The sequence below is a fragment of the Mastigoproctus giganteus genome, chromosome 2, assembly GCF_048544385.1.
Source record: "Mastigoproctus giganteus isolate SK-2022 chromosome 2, ASM4854438v1, whole genome shotgun sequence".
Classification (NCBI taxonomy): domain Eukaryota; kingdom Metazoa; phylum Arthropoda; class Arachnida; order Uropygi; family Thelyphonidae; genus Mastigoproctus; species Mastigoproctus giganteus.
The window spans coordinates 186,915,312-186,930,182 of record NC_143576.1 but is presented as its reverse complement, the minus strand read 5'-3'; the positions used below and the strand labels follow the sequence as shown (position 1 = coordinate 186,930,182).

General features: G+C 37.9%; 1 protein-coding gene across 1 annotated transcript in view; it reads right to left on the bottom strand.

Annotated features, from left to right (window-relative positions):
* Positions 1-4,761: 4,761 nt before the first annotated feature.
* Positions 4,762-14,871, bottom strand: part of LOC150089839 (dihydrolipoyllysine-residue succinyltransferase component of 2-oxoglutarate dehydrogenase complex, mitochondrial) — a 286,282-nt gene continuing 276,172 nt past the window's right edge. Inside the window, exon 14 of the mRNA XM_090389672.1 lies at positions 4,762-5,382. Within this exon, the coding sequence (XP_090245798.1) occupies positions 5,248-5,382 (135 nt within the window). The 3' untranslated portion in view covers positions 4,762-5,247. The remainder of the gene's footprint in view (positions 5,383-14,871) is intronic.

Here is a 14,871-nt window from a genome sequence, read left to right as displayed (position 1 = left end):
AGAATGCAGGGAGAAACTGCAGTAGCGGGAAATGAGTTTTGTCTGGTAAAAGTTTACCAAAGTTTGCCATGGTTCTCATGTTGGCTTTTTTTACCTTTGCCAAGAAGGTTTTTGTTTCTATTTCATAATGAACTACCCATTGCAGATAAAACTGAAATGAGTATTAAAGAGAACTTTTAAATGCAAAAACTTTATTTTATCCACTGGATTCCATTAATGTCCCTACTGCTGTGTACTCAATAATAGTTGTGCTGCAGTAATGATATCTTATTTACAATATTTGCTTTGGAACTATATATATAAATTTTGAAATACTGTATTTCCTATTTTGTCAGTATGTACAACCAAAATTCAGAAAAGGCAAAAGAGTTAAGAACACACCCTCCAAAAATATCACCACTGCTGCACTTGGTTTTGTGTGTGTATGTATGTATGCACGCAATGTTAATGCTGAATAATAGGCATGGAAAATGATTTCTTGGCCAAAAATAAACTGAAAATGTTCTGAACAGTTTTTTTGATCTGATGCTTAAATGGAATATTTGCAATTTGCACTGAAAAAGTTTGAAAGTATATTTCTATGCAAATCACATATGCACAGACATGTCACATATGCGCATATCACATATGAACAGACTTGTCACCATATGCAAACTGTATGTCAGCTTGAGAATTTAAAAGAGAGCTATTTCAGCTTAATAGTATCATATTAAATTCAGAAACCTATGCATAATCTCATTTTGTACATAAGAGATGGACTACATGACCAATGAGTATTACAGCATGTACCACATGTTGCAAAAACACCCAGACGGACAGAATCCTGAAACCAATGTCATGACTTGATGAATGCCTATATTTGGTGCAAACAGGGGGGATCACTCTCAGTGCAAATGCCTGATATGGAAGAAGCAGTGGAGCTTGGTCAAACGATTAATGTACACAGGCCAGCTTGATGAAGGGTAGGAGTGAACCATGCTACCATTTGCTGCATTATGACAGGAAATGTAAAGCCAAATATATGTTTAGAATCTTAGAATCATATCTGCTATGTTCAGTAACTCTTACCTCCAGTTTATGAGGATTGTGTTTCCTACTGTGATTTGGTCTTGCAAGTGCATCCTGAGGACTGACGAAGCATAATTCAAACAGGAAATCACTTGGAACTTCCACAATACACATTAATAGGTGGGGAGGGGGGGTGATTCCACACTTTGCTATTCTCTTTCAGTTTCATTATAACATGTTGGGTATTAATGTATGGGCTGGTACCTTAGAGAAAAAAATCACGGTCTAACTACTCCCAGTAGGCTGAGCATTGTGTCTCATTTTTATCTACTGTATTACTGGACATATTAGAGACTTATTCATGGCACTACTGACCATAAATCACTCAAGCTAAATCCACTTGATTAATTTCTCTGGGTCCAGCAGAAGGAACAGATTTAAATACTCATCTTCAAATGGACTTTGGGAAGTACAATGTGTACAGAAAGGATAGACAGGACAGGAAGGGAGGAGGGGTTATGCTGTTAGTTAAGAAACACATAAAATCTAAGGAAGTGCGTTCAACTGATGTTGGTGGCAATGCAATGTTGAGTGTGACATAAGCACTGGGAAAGGAAAAATGAGAGTAGGTGTGTGTTATAGGCCTAATGAATCTGAGGAGTATAATGAGCAATTGTGCAGAGAAATAAGAGTGGGCCAGTAAATCCGAATGTCTTATAATGGGAGATTTTAACTTTAGAGATATTGACTGGAACTTGTGGGCTGGTCACTCGCATACTAGCAAGACTTTTGTGGATTTATTGAATGACTGTTTTCTACAGAAACATGTTCGGGAAGATACCAGAGGGAGTAATACTTTTGATCTGATTATCAGCAGTGGTTATTCATGCATTAAGAATTTGCAGATAAAGGAACCACTCAGTGACATTGATCACAATGTACTGATGTGGGAATTTCTTAAAGGTGTAACTACCATCAAGGCTAACGGGAAGGGCTTTTGTTTTCGTAAAGGTGATTCCAGGGGTCTCAGACAGTTTTTAAATTCTGTACAGTGGGATCAACTGATGATGTTACCAACTTTGAATTCTAAATGGGAATCCTTCAGGGACTTAGTTTTGGAGGCTACGAGGCTTTTCATTCCAACTAAGAAATACTGTTCAGGGTTCAGGCCTAAATGGATGTCAGATGAATTAATGAGGCTTGTGGCAGAGAAGAAAATGTATAGTATGCATATAAAGTATCAGGTGACACAGAAGCCTATGGCAGATAGAAGCTAGTCTGTAATCAAGTCACAAAGGAGGTTAGGCAGGCAAAAGCAGATTACGAGAAATCTTTTGCAAAGGATGCAAAGAATTCTTTAATTGTGTAAACTAGAAAGAAAGGGATGAATCAGATTGGACCACTTAACACAGATGGGTTGACTACTGATGATCATACTCAGGTAGCTGATAAACTGAATGAGCATTTTGCATCTACATTCACACATGGAGTTATTCAATGAGGGGAATGCCAGAAGTTTATCAAACTAACAGGGAGCTAAGTGATTTTGTAATAACTGAGAGCAAAGTGGAGGAGAAATTGTTGAAGTTAAACACAAGGAAGGCAGCTGGGGTGGACAGGATCTATCCAGTTATATTAAAGGAGGCAGCAAAGTAAGCAAGCAAACCCTTAGTGACAATTATGAGAGTTTTCTTGGACTCAGAGGAAGGTCCCCATGGACTGCAGGTATGCAAATATATCACCAATTCACAAATGGGGTTCAAAAAATTACGCAAGTAACTATAGACCTGTTAGTTTAACTTGTGTTCCAGGGAAAATAATGGAGTCACTGGTTAAAGAAACATTGCAGAATCATCATCTAGACAAGACTGCAGTAATAGTTAAGACACAGCATGGGTTTGTCAAAGGGAGGTCTTGTCTGACCAATTTGATTGGATACTATGATCTGGTCACAAAGGAACTGAATGCCAAAAATAATTTTGATATCATATACTTTGATTTCAGGAAAGCTTTTGATACTGTTGCACATGGAAGACTGCTGTACAAACTGGGTATGACATTAAAGGTAGGTTGCTACAATGGATACTGCTCTTAGTGGACAAATGTTATTAGTGGAGTTCCCCAGGGCTCGGTGTTGGGCCCATTGTTGTTTTGTATATTTATCAATGATATTGATGAAGGTATATCAGGTTTAATGTCCAAGTTTGCAGATTATACAAAGGTTGGCAATGTTGTTAACGACTGTATACTACTCCAACTGGATCTAGATAAGTTGTGACAATGGGCTGAGAAGTGGCAACTGGAGGTTAACATTGACAAATGCAAAGTACTGCATATGGGTAACAATAACTGAAGAGAAATGTGCCAACTGGGTGGTACTACACTCAGGGAAGTGAAAAGTGAAAAAGACCTGGAGGTAACTATGCAGCCAAATATGAAGTTTGCTGATCAGGGCAGGTCATGAAGTCTTGTCAATGATATATAGTTGTTTTGCTAGCAGGGACAGGGAGGTGATTATCCCGTTATACAAGGCAATGGTCAGGCCACACCTAGAGTACTGTCTACAGGTCTGGAGGCCTCATTTTAGGAAGGATGTAGAGCTGCTGGAACGAGTACAGAGAAGGGCAATAAAATTAGTGAATGGAACAAAAGGTTGCTCTTACAAAGAAAGGCTTAAGTTCTGCAAATTGCAGCGCCTGGAGAGTAGGCACCTGCAAGGTGATCTGATTGAGGTGTATAAGGCCTTGAATGGGTTGAGGAAGCTGAATGCTGATGGGATTCTTCCTCTTGCTCAGATTAAGAACCTGAGGGGGCATATATTCAAATTGAGGAGAGAGAGAGAGAGAGAGAGAGAGAGAGAGAGAGAGAGTTGTAGAATAGATGTGCAGAAATTTGCCTTTAGCCAGCGGGTAGTTGATTGGTGGAACAGACTTCCATTTTTTTTGTGGAAGTTGACAGCCTAAATAAATTTAAGGCTGAGCTGGACAAGTATTTGGAACAAACAGAGGGGTGAAATGGGAGCGTTTTTTTTTTTTTTTTGGCTGATACTGCATAAACTTGCTTTCTTGCATCGTATGCCTCTACTAATGCTAATGCTAAATGTGAACGATTTAGATGTGGATTTGTGATGTGTACTTCAGATAATATACAGTGTGCAATTGCCACATGAAATATAATAAAAGTTGTTACCATATATATCATAATATGCATTAATGAGAGGGGGTTGTAATTCCACATGTTGCTAATCTGTGAAATAAAACATGTGGAATTACACCCCCCTAGGTAATTATCCTGGACATCAATTAAATTATGAACACAAATTGCTAAGGCCAAATGTGATATAATCATTCTTTTATTACAATTATCGTGGGAAATAAGCATCAGCAAAAAAACTGTTTTCGATTTGCTTTTGGACATGGAATCATTTCCTGTTTCAATTATGTGGCATTAACTGTACTATGAATGGATGTGTTTTTACTGTGTGTTTGTGGGTATATATAAAATCAACTTGAATAAAATAATTGCTATTAAAGTTTTAAATATAATCTATATAAAAAATTTTGATTTTTTTTTTTTGTCATTCAAATCCTAATCTCATAAATATCAATTCCACAAAAAGTATCTATGCAAAAATACTGACTTTTAATTGGTTAAAATAAATAATTAACAGAGAATAAATGTTTTCTCTTTTAAAAATTTTTATTATCTTTTTACTGCAATGTAAAAATCCTATAGTTTACCAGCTGCTTTCAGCGTAATAATAAATGGTATCAAAATTCAACTGATTGCAATTAGAAGTTATGCATAATAAGCTGGTCTGATTCTTTTTAAACAACTGATAAAATAATTTTCTGGGATAATACAATTATCTACAGTATATTTCTTTCTCCATCACAAATCAAGGATCCAGAATTAAGAATCCTGTATAAATAAATATACATTAGAGGTACAAGCATCTGGTAAACTATATACTGCTGTTTTTACTGTTTAGCATAACAGTTAACTTTCATTTTACATCTGAAATAAGAATGCGGAAATAATAAATAATTATTTATAGCAAAATGGAGTGTTCCTGTCTTTATTTTCACAAACACTATCAATAAATCTTTTCTTGTCTTCAAGCAAAAGTTCTATGCCAGTTCCCTATTGGTCAGTATTCATTCTTGTGCTCTTGAAATAAGACCTAAGTTTTATTTAAATTTAAAAACTCCGACTACTTAATCATCCCAATATACTATACTAGAGATCCATGAACATAACACGAGGATCTTCAACTGCAGCCTTTATCTTTCGAAGGAAAGTCACAGCCTCACGTCCATCAATTAAACGGTGATCATAAGTTAGAGCTACATACATCATCGGCCGGATTTCAACCTAAAATGTAATTATTAAAATATTTCAGATGAGCTAAAATATTTAATTAATTTAATAATAATATTTAAAATATTATCTAAAATAATTAATTTAATATAAAATTAAATATTTCAGACGACTGTGGGAAGAGTTAACTCTCATATAAGTCTGCATTATATCATTCTGTACACAGTACACCAACCTTGAATAAGTAATGTTTCCCAGTAAAGAAGACTATAGTTACTTATTCTCAGTGGGCATATGTGCAGTCTAAGACTTTTTAGCCCTAAACGCCTACATATATTAAACTACATGCCCACTTGGCATCTCTCATATTGTGAACTTAATTCACAACTAGGTTGTCAGCTGTTATACCATCAGTGATTGGGTACTTACACACTCACCAAAGAAGGGTAAAATAGTACTAAAATTGCCATCTAGGTGGGTTCCTACTAAGAATAAGTAACAATACTTTTCTTTTCCCTTGCAGAGTTCTTTTAAGCAAGCAGAAGAGTTCTGAATCTTTCTAGAAACTTTAGTGCTTCTCTCTCTGTAAAGATTTTTCTTATTAATGCAGTGGTTCCCAACCTGTGTGCCACAGCAAACTGATGTGCTGTGCGATTAGGAAAAACACCAGAGTTCAGTGGCAATTACTATTTAGGTGTGCCATGAATATGCATCTTTTAAGTTCAGGTGTGACTTGAGTAACAAAAAGTTACTCAACTTGGCACATTCCATGTGCTTAAAAAATTCAGCCATTTGATTTGTTGCAAGATGTTTAACAGGTTCAACAACAGAGGGGCCATTATCTTCAAATCTTTCTCCAATTCGGGAAGGTCCTCACTGGTGAGCTCCCGGGCGATATTGGGGCAATTCATCCATATTGGCCTCATCTTTGTCTTCAAATCCAACTCTCCTTGAGACAGAGTTCATTGGAAAAGTAGGATTCAAAGAGCTACTGTAATTCAAGCTTTCTTGTTAGACTGCCATACAATCTGGCAAATGCTCCTTAGAATAACCCTTCAGAGTTCATAGGTTTTCAGAGTGATAAACTATGAGGTGTTTTATTTTACAGTCTTAAGATACATTCCTCCTAACAACAATATAGGACAATCCTTTGAGGCTTTAAAACCCAGAGTTGTCTTCTCTAGCACTGAGACAAATGTTCTGCTTGGCATGCACTTCCAGAACCACCCTGTTTTGTTCACAATGAACACCTGCTGAGGTAAATAATCATGGTCTTCAACTGCTGCAGCCTCACCCGTTAGCTTAATGTTATGAAATCCATGTTGCCCCTTAAAACGATCAAACCACTCGGCACTTGTGACAAAGATTTGCACTTTCAGTTTGTGCTCAATAACATTCAGGTCCTCAAGCAAATTTTTCACTGAACAATACTGGTGGATATAAGAATAGCATGCTAATTTTGATGCTCAGTCCATTTGAGCCAACATCTTTTCTAATTTCTCCATAAGCAGTGGCCTATCTGTGTGGTCTTACTGTCATTCTAACCACTTTTACAAATGCCTTTAATTTTCTCAGTTTGATTCCTTATTGTTCTGAACATCAATCTGGAGATTCCCATGGCTCTATGTCAACAGCCCATTAGTTACAGTCATACCTCTTAATCACATCTAATTTTTTCTTGAGAGTTAAAGATCCCTTTTGTTTTTTGCCTCATTTCAATCTGTTTTTACATTTTTCCACGGGGATTGATTTTAAGTTACACTACAATCATAGAGTAGGGCTATAAGCCTCAAGTTATGAAACAGTTAACTGATATTCAAGTTAGTGCAAATGCATCATTTCTGCATGCAGCCAACTACTAAGTAACTAGGAATTGGCATCATTTAAGTATATCTCATATTGTAAATATCTTCACAACGAGTTACCATGACATTGCACTACCTTGAATAAGTAACGCTTCACCAATGGATACAACCACTTAGACGGCATGGGGGAGGGGGGGTTACCCACTGATGAGGAGCCAACAAGCTCCAAAATGGTGTCATCTGGGTGGTGGTATCTGCTGAGAATAAGTAACAGTAGTCTTCCCCATTGGTGAAGCATTACTTATTCGAGGTAGTGCAATATCATGGACTCATTGTGAAGGTATTCACAATATGAGATATACTTAAATGGTGCCAATTCCTAGTTAATTAGTAGTTGGCTGCATGCAGAAATGATGCATTTGCACTAACTTGCATGTCAGCTACACTACAATGTAATGCATTGTAATGTAGTACATTGCACAAATACACTACAATGTAATACATTGCGCAAATTTAAGTAAACAAAAATACCATTTGTGATGCTTCAATTCTGCGGCTGCAGAGAGACTAAACACTTACACCATGTGCTTATAGTATATGCATAGTGGTTGAGTTGCAGATGTGTGAGCACAGTGATTAAGACTAGTTTTTATTTTGATTTTTTGAATTCACATAATAGAGAGAATGCATAAAGTGAGACTGCGTATAACAAGGGATACCTACATAAAATATGTATATATACTGTATATATGTACTTTTGAAAAGGTTAACATGCATAAGGTGATATTATATACAACTGATGGACTTCAATAGGGGGCAGACCACTTGGTTGTCAGAAGCTGGATGTTCCACATGGAAAATTGCCAAATGCATGGGTCATGCCAAAATAGTTGGATGCCAAGTGCAACAGTGGGTATATGAAAGCACTCTGATACATCAGATCTGCCAGTAACAGAAAACTGATTTTCACAATCTGTACCTACAGATTTCCAACGTTGTAAGCCCATCCTAGCCAGTGTCGGGGAGCACAATTAATGGGTGATCAACGATAATGGCCATCATCGATGTTAACAGTGATACAAAGAGAACTGCTTGGTGGCAAGAATGGTATCACTTCTAGTTACAAATCACATTTTCTGTTTGAAATTAATGATGGCCAAGTGCACAAAGGAATGCTGGTAACAGATATAACGTAAAAAGGAACAGGTGGAAAAGGACCAGGGTATCCGCTCTACAACATCATGGTTGATGATGTTGAAGAGTGGATATCATCTTTTAAGGGCACAAAAGGTGATATTGTTGTACACGTTGGCACTAATGATATTAAGAGTAGGAGACCAGTGGAATTACTTAACAAGCACAGGTCACTGTTGAAAAAAAAGCTGTGAATTAGGGTTCAATTTGAAAGTGTCTGCAATTCTAACCAGACACGATAGGAGGGAGTATATGATGATTAGAGCCTTGTTGATCGATTTGGTCCTGGATAGATTGTGCCAGGTTCAAGGGATAGAATTTTTTTTCAGCCTGATCTGTGCTTGTTAACAGGAGAGACTGCTTCTACAGGGATGGGATACACATAAATAGAAAGGGTGCAAGAATATTGATGCTATCGAGGCAGTGCTAGGTGGGTCAGAAAACTGCTAGCTTGGGGGGATACAAGAACTAATAGATTAACAGTAGCCACTGGCAGAGGTAAAAGTGATTCTTGCACTTATTGTGGATTTATTGGAATGAGCAGCAGCCTGGAAAACAAGATGCAGGGTATTTCAGAAACTGCTGGGAGTCATTGCAGTACAAGTAAACACATGGGTTGTGTTAGGGTAGCTAAGAACAGGAACAGGTGCATGTATACTTGCGTATACACCAATGCTAGGAGTTTGGTAAATAAATTTGATGAATTTCTGGTATTGTCCAAAACATCAAAGGCAGATATTGTAGGGATATCAGAGACATGGTGTCACACAGATATAAAGAATGCAGAACTGGAATTTGGGGAGTACAATGTGTATAGGCAGGATAGGAAGGGAGGAGGTGTTATGCTATCAGTTAAGAAACACAAAATCCAAGGAAGTGAAGCCAGTCGACATCGCCAGACAGTGCAGTGTCGAGTAAGTCTGGTGTGACATAAGCATGGGAGATCAAAATTGAGAATAGGAGTGTGTTATAGGCCTAATGACTCTGATGAGTATAATAAGAAACTCTACAGGGAAATAGAGTGGGCCAGTAAATCAGAGAGTCTTATAATGGGAGATTTTAATTTCCCAGATATTGACTGGAATTTGTGGGTTGGTCACTCACACACTAGCAAGGCTTTTGTGGATTTATTGGTTGATTGTTTTCTACATCAGCATGCTTGGGAGGCAACTAGAGGGAGTAATACTCTTGATCTGATTATCAGTAGTGATTCTGTATGCATTAAGAATCTGCAGATAAAGGAACCACTAGGTGGCAGTGATCATAGTTTGCTGAAGTGGGATTTACTCAAAAAGGTAACTACCATCAGAGGTAAAGGGAAGGGTTTTTGCTTTCGTAAAGGTGACTACTGTGGTCTGAGACAGTATTTAAATTCTACATGGTGGGACCAATTATTATTATTACTAGCCATATAGTGCAAGGAAGCACTTATGCTGCACCAACTAAAAAAAAAATTTCCAAGTTACCCTGAGAGAGAGAGAGAGAGAGAGAGAGAGAGAGAGAGAGAGAGAGAGAGAGAGAGATACAAGGGAATCACCAAGAAAGAGAAGAATGATGATATCCAGCTCAGGACCCTGGGTGTGCCAAGCCCATACTCCCAGATGTGAGCCCCTGAGGTTGATTGATGATGTTACCAACCGAAAATTCAAAATGGGAGGCATTCAAAGAATTTATCTTGGAAGCTACTATCCTTTACATAACAACTAAAAAATATTGTTCAAGGTTTAGGCCTAAATGGAAGTCAGATGAACTAATGAGACATGGCAGAGAAGAAAAGTGCATGGGATACATATAAATTAAGGGGTGACATGGAAGCCTATGATAGATATAAGCTGGTCTGTAATCAAGTCACAAAGGAGATTAGGCAGATTATGAGAAATCTTTTGGCAAAGGATGCAAAGAAAAACAGCAAAGAATTCTTTATCTATGTAAACTCTAGAAGGAAAGGGATGAATTAGATTGTCCACTGGATATTGATGGTTCAGCTTGAATGGTTCAATTCTGCTAACAAACTAAATGAGTATTTTGCATCTACATTCACACATGAGGAGTTATTCAGGGAGGGGGAATGCTAGAGGTGAATTAAACTCTGGCAGTGAGCTACATGATTTTGTAATAACTGAGAGCAAATTGGAGGAGAAATTGTTGAAGATAAACATAAAACGGGCACCCAGGATGGATGGGATCTATCCAGTTATATTAAAGAAGGCAGCAAAGGAAGTAAGCAAACCCTTAGCCATAATTTGAGAGATTCCTTGGACTCAGGGGAGGTACCCATGGACTGGAGATGTGCAAATGTGACCCCAATTCACAAAGAAGGATCAAAGGGGTGACAAGTAATTATAGATCTGTTAGTTTAACTTCTGTTCCAGGAAAATTAATGGAGGCACTGGTTAAAGAAGCACTGCAGGTTCTTCTAGACAAGACTTCAGTTATTGCTCAGACACAGCATGGTTTTGTTAAGGGAAAGTCTTGCCTGAACAATTTGATTGGATACTATGATGTGGTCACAAAGAAACTGGATGCAGGGAATAACTTTGATACCATATATTTAGATCTTAGAAAGGCTTTTGATACTGTTGCACATGGAAGACTGCTGAACAAATTGGAGCAGTGTGGCATTGGAGGCAAATTGCTGCTATGGATAAAGGGATGTTTGAGTGGAAGAAGACAGTGGTAATCAATGGACACTGCTCATCGTGGACTAATGTTATTAGAGGAGTCCCTCAGGGTCAGTGTTGGGTCCATTGTTGTTTTCTGTATTTATAAATGATATTGACAATGGTAAAAAAAAAAAAAAAAAGGTAAAGTGCAGCCATTATCAACCCACTGCAGGATGGAAGCCTCCTCAACAATTCATGCTGAGGGAAATGGACCATAATCTGCCATGCTGATCCAGTGTGGGTTGGCAGATCGACCGTATTCAGCAGTCAGGGGCTTGAATCCCAGTCTACTCAAAGAGCGTGTGCTACTGCACTCCCGTTCCTGACCACTCGGCTATGGAGACAATGGTATATCAAGTTTAATCCAAATTTTCAGACGATACGAAGGTTGGAAGTGTTGTTAATAACAGTAATGATAGTATGCTGTGGCAACAGGATCTAGAAAAGTTGGGCAGATGGGCTGAGAGGTGGCAAATGAAGTTTAACATTGACAATTGTAAAGTACTATATGTGGGAAGCAGTAACCCCAGAGTGACGTATCAACTATGTGGTACTACACTGACAGTGGTAGAGAATGAAAAGGACCTGGGGGTAATTGTGCAGGCAGATATGAAGTTTTCTGAGCAGTGCAGACAGTCTGCAAGAGTAGCTCATGGTGTCTTGTCAATGATATACAGGAATTTTTCTAGCAGGGATAAGGAGGTGATTATCCCCTTGTATAAGACTCAAGTTAATAGCGTAGCTTAATTTTTACGGTACTCACCTTTTGTATAATCTGCAATTGATGCTTGAGATAGGAGGATGGATACTAATTTGAATTTAAAATTGGGATTAATATGGATAAATTTAATTTTAAAACAGAGTTAAAATATGCCCAAGGAAATAGAAGTGCACATCTTCGTCCTTGGTTGCCTTAGAATTTAAGGTTAAAAATGATTGAATCTATATCTGTAAATCAAGGAGGCCATTACCGTAACGAATTGGCTTTCGTAGTTAATGTCTTCAGTTGGCGATAGTGAGAAGGAAGTGAAACGCGCGTATTTAAAGAACTATGTTCCTGTGATGCTCTCTGATATATGCAGGAATCTCAGGTGCATGAGATTCCGAACCGGAGAGAGGTTATAGGGTAATTTGGCATTTATTACGTTAAAATTAGAATGATGGCGAAACCATTCTATGATGAGGGCTTCATACTGAAAAATTTTAAAACTAGATTTCAATTTAATGATGGGGATGGCTGAATCAACTAAAGGAGTGTGATTGTGGGATTGTACATGTAGTGTGAGTTCTGTGTTTGATTGTCCTGTTCTAAAGCTATTGTAATGATAATACACTCGTGTATTAGATGTTGTTGTGGAGCCGTATTTAGAGGTGGTGCTACCAATGTAGCATGCATTGCAGTTTTGTTGGCATTTGATTAAATAAACAATATTGTTCATGTCACTGATTTGATATTTATGTGTATCTTTATATGAATTAAACATTGATCCTAGTTTATTATATGCTGAAAATGTGAGAGTGATGTCAGTACTGGTAAATAATCGACGGAATTGTCCGGCAAGATTACTGTGGTAAGGAAGAACAATACGTATGTTACTGCATGTAATATGTTTGGATGGTTTGTTGATATTATTTTAGGCGGTGGAAATAGTTTGTTGAATCAGCTGAAAAGGGTATTTTCTGGATATGAATTTTTCTATAAGGTATTGAAGTTCGTTAGATAGGTCATCTTGTGTGGAACTGTATTTGATGGCATTATAAATTTGGTTGTAGAGGACGGCTTTGTCGGACAATTCCGTCTGACTGAACAATTACCCCCGGGTCTCTTTCATTTCCCACTACCCTGAGTATAACACTACATAGTTGGTACATTTCTTTTGGGTTACTGCTACCCATATGCAGTACTTTGCATTTGTCAATGTTAAAACTTCAGTTGCCACTTCTCATCCCATCTGCCCAACTTTTCTAGATCCTGTTGCCATAGCATACTATCATTACAGTTATTAACAACCCTGCCAACCTTTGTATCATCTGCAAACTTTGACATTAAGCTTGATATAACTCTATCAATATCATTGATAAATATAAAAAACAACAATGGGCCCAACACCAAACCCTGAGGGAACCCACTAATAACATTAGTCCACATAGAGTAGTATCCATTGATCGCCACTCTGTCTTCTCCTACTCAACCATCCTTTTATCCATTGTACCAACTTGCCTTTAATGCCATACTGCTCCAATTTGTACAGTAGCCTTCTATGTGCAACAGTATCAAAATCCAAGTATATATATGATATCAAAATAATTTTTTGCATCTAGTTCTTTTGTAACCACATCATAGTATCCAATGAAATTTGTGAGACAAAACTGCCCCTTGACAAAACCATGCTGTGCCTGAATTATTACTGCTGTCTTGTCTAGATGATCCTGCAATGTTTCTTTAACCAGTGACTCCATTATTTTCCCTGGCACAGAAGTCGAATTAACAGGTCTGTAATTACTCGTGTCACACTTTGATCGCCCCTTTGTGAATTGGATATACATTTGCACATCTCCAGTCTCTTTCACATCTATCCCCTGAGTCCAAAAATGCTCTCATAATTATGGCTAAGGGTTTGCGTACTTCCTTTACTGCCTCCTTTAATATAACTGGATAGATACCATCCACCCCAGGCATCTTTCTAACTACCGTAGTCGCCTTTACGAAAGCAAAAACCCTTCCCTTTACTCCTGATGGCAGTTACATCTTTAATTGTTGTGGTGTTTTCTGGCGAAAAGGCTACTTAGACCATATTGCACACATCTTTAAATCCCACATCAGTACTCTGTGATCAATGTAATCTAGTGGTTCATTTATCTGAAATTCTTAATGCATGAATAATCAGTGCTGATAATCAGATCAAGAGTGTTACCCCCTCTTGTTGCCTCTCTAACATGCTGCTGTAGAAAACAATAATCTAATAAATCCACAAAAGCCTTGCTAGTGCACAAGTGACCAATCCACAAGTTCCAGTCTATATCTGGGAAGTTAAAATCCCCCATTATAAGACACTCTGATTTACTGGCCCACTCTACTGTATTTCTCTGTATAATTATTCATTGCACTCATCAGAGTGATTAGATCTATAATAAACTCCTACCCTCATTTTTGCTTTCCCAGTGCTTATGTCACACCAAACTGACTCAACATTGCACTGTCCATCTATGTCAACTGGATGCACTTCCTTAGATTTTATATTTCTTAACTAACAGCATAATCCCTTTTCCCTTCCTATCCTGTCTATCCTTTCTGTACACATTGTACTCCCCAAATTCCAATTCTGCATCCCTTATATCTGAGTGGCACAACATCTCTGATATTCCAACAATATCTGCCTTGGATGTCTTTCAAATTCATCAAATTTATTTACTATACTCCTAGCATTGGTGTACATGCAAGTACACATGCACCTGTTCTTATTCTTAGTTACTCTAACACAGCCCATGTATTTTCTTGTTTAATGACCCCCCCCCCCAGCAGTTCCTGAAATCCCCAGCAACTGGCTTTCCAGGCTGCCGCTCATTCCAATAGAAGCAGTGCAAGAATCATTTCCACCTCTGCCTGCAGCTGCTGTAAATCTATTAGTCTGTGAATCCCCCCAAGCTAGCAGTTTTCTGACTGATCTAACACTGTCTCAATAGCATCAGCAAATATTCTTGCACCCCTTCTATTTAAGTATATCTCAACCCTGTAGAAGCAATCTCTCCTGTTAACAAGCACAGACCATGGTGAGAAAAATTCTACCCATTGAGCCCTGCACAATCTCTCCAGGGCCAAATTGATTGGCAAAGCTCTCATCATCCTATTGTGTCTGGGCAGGATTGCAGACACTTTCAAA